Source organism: Cibotium barometz, chromosome 41 (genome assembly GCF_041138505.1).
Source record: "Cibotium barometz isolate CiBa-2024 chromosome 41, ASM4113850v1, whole genome shotgun sequence".
Taxonomy (NCBI): domain Eukaryota; kingdom Viridiplantae; phylum Streptophyta; class Polypodiopsida; order Cyatheales; family Cibotiaceae; genus Cibotium; species Cibotium barometz.
The window spans coordinates 17,738,149-17,740,682 of record NC_141086.1 but is presented as its reverse complement, the minus strand read 5'-3'; the positions used below and the strand labels follow the sequence as shown (position 1 = coordinate 17,740,682).

At 49.0% G+C, this 2,534-nt stretch overlaps 1 protein-coding gene across 1 annotated transcript; it reads left to right on the top strand.

The window, feature by feature from the left end:
* Positions 1-876: 876 nt before the first annotated feature.
* On the top strand, positions 877-2,262 carry LOC147614733 (uncharacterized). The gene has a single exon (XM_086780071.1). It carries the CDS (start codon positions 1,007-1,009, stop codon positions 2,069-2,071), a length of 1,065 nt encoding a protein of 354 aa, XP_086636197.1. The 5' UTR covers positions 877-1,006; the 3' UTR covers positions 2,072-2,262.
* Positions 2,263-2,534: the final 272 nt, after the last annotated feature.

Below are 2,534 nucleotides of genomic sequence, written 5' to 3'. Positions count from 1 at the left end.
CTGGCTAATTGCTATGAAGTCTAGGCAAGATTGATATAGAGGTTGCATTGATTTGAGTTAATTGTATAATGCCCACAAACTCCATAAGAGCTTTGAGTTAAAGCTAGGAAAAGGATATTGCAAAGAGCATGTGGTATGTTTTTTGCCAAGTGCTTGCAAAATCATGAGTATTTTTCACTACAATGGAATAAAGGTTTCATTACTACCTAGAACATGCAAAGTTGAGGTTTCACTTTCATTGGCATGTCATTGATGCCAAAAGTACCTTTCAATATATGCCAAAAGTACCTTTCAATATGTGCATCTACAATCTAGAAAACAACATGCATACACACTTAGGTAGATACAAATAAACAACCATGCGCTTCTCTCTCTCTCTCTCTCTCTCTCTCATCATGCCCCACATCGAGGCACCATGCGACACTCTCTCTCTCTCTCTCTCCCTCTCTCTCTCTCTCTCATATCGTGCCCCACATCGAGGCAAAGAAACCACCACCACACACACACGCACACATCATGCCTCACATGCACTTGTGTGTCATGCTTGTTAAGTTGTTTTTCAGAGTGAGGACATAGCTTAGACCCTGTAGGTCTTGCATAAATGCCTAAGCCCAAACGGACCCTCCCATCCATTCTTCCATTTGAAATTGCCAACGCATTCATTTATTATCTATAGGGACTACTTTTAATACAAATACATGTAAAGAGTAGTTTGGGTAAGGTATTAATCTGAACAACTTGACAAATGGGAGGGCCAATCTACTAGTGGGACAAGAGCTTCATGGGCGGGGTCAACTGTGGGGCGACCGGCCGGCCAAATGTGAAAGCTCTCTTGTACACATTAGAGAAGGTGGGAGGGAGGAGCTCCATGGGCTTCTTCCCAAGACAAATCGTAGAGGAGGTTGAGATTTACCGGTACCAAAGCCAACTGAATGCGTCCGTGCCAAGCAAGAAAGCCCACTTTTGGCATACACACAGATAGTCTGCAGGCAAGCTTTCCTGCAGAATGAAGCGTTGTATGAAGATCAACCTCAAGCTCGTCTTCTGCTCCATTCTTGCTTTCTTTCTGCTGTCGGGCGCCTTGTTTCTGCATGGCCAGCGCCTCGCCTATTTGCTCCGCCCCATTTGGGACACCCCTCCACCCCCTTTCCACCACATCGTGCATCATTACGCCCACAATTTGTCCATGGCAGAGCTCTGCGCCCTTCATGGCTGGTCCAAGAGAGACAAACCCCGCAGAGTCTTCGATGCAATCATCTTCAACAACGAGCTGGATCTTCTGGAGATCAGATGGAGAGAGCTTGGCCCCCTCATCACCAAGTTCCTCATTGTAGAGTCCAACACTACCTTCACAGGTCTCAAGAAACCCTTGCTCTTCGCCTCCAACAGGCACAGGTTCAAGTTCGCAGAGCCTAGAATCGTGCACAGGGTTAGCTCCGGGAGGGTCTTGCGGAAAGGGGAGAGCCCGTTTGCGCTCGAGAAGCAGCAGAGGCACACCATGAGCAGCGTCTTGGCCGCATCCGGCCTCCTCGCCGGCGACCTTGTCATCATGTCCGACACAGACGAGATCCCCAGCGCCCACACCATCGACCTCCTTCGATGGTGTGAGCAAATCCCCCCTGTCTTGCACCTGCAGATGGGCAACTACCTCTACTCCTTCGAGTTTCTTGTCGACCACGGCAGCTGGCGGGCGTCTGTCAGCGTCTACCGCCCGGGCTTCACCTTTTACAACCACATGAGGAAAAGCGACGCCATCTTGGCCGACGCCGGCTGGCACTGCAGCTTCTGTTTCCGGCGCATCGGAGACTTTGTGTACAAGATGCAGGGCTACAGCCATGCCGAGAGGGTGAGGAATCGCAGCTTCTTGAACCACGACAGGATCCAAGATATAATCTGCAAAGGGGATGACCTCTTTGACATGCTGCCGGAGGAGTACTCCTTCAGGGAGCTGTTCGGCAAGATGGGCTCTGTGCCACACTCTTACTCGGCGGTGCACCTCCCGGCCCATGTGCTCAGCAATCCTGAGAAGTTCAGCCATCTTCTTCCGGGGAACTGCGTCCGCGAAACGTGAATTGGCTCAATACATGGGAAGTGCCGCCCTGGGCGGGGATCTTTCCGCCGTGCAAACGCCGGCCCCCGCCGCTCGCCCGCGACGCTCTCTTTCTGTACATCGAGCGGCTAGCTGTATAACACTGCCCCCTAAGGAGTGTATCCAAAAAGCATTGTTTAAACTTTTCCTATATATCAATTGAATTTTCCAAACGAGTAAATTTACTACCTTTGCCTTTTTTTGTACACTACTCCGCTTGAATTTAAGATAAATAGAAAACCCCATAACATCAACATTATTATGATTCTTTCGTCAACCATAAAAATATCTCTACATTATGATTTTTTTTGTATTGCCAACAAGGATATTTTTAATTTATTTTTTAGTGAGGGAATGTACATACCACATGCCATTTAGGCATGTGGGAGGAGGGGGCGGGTATTGAACCCAACCCGTCGCGATGCAGGGCAAGAGCCCTTACCAT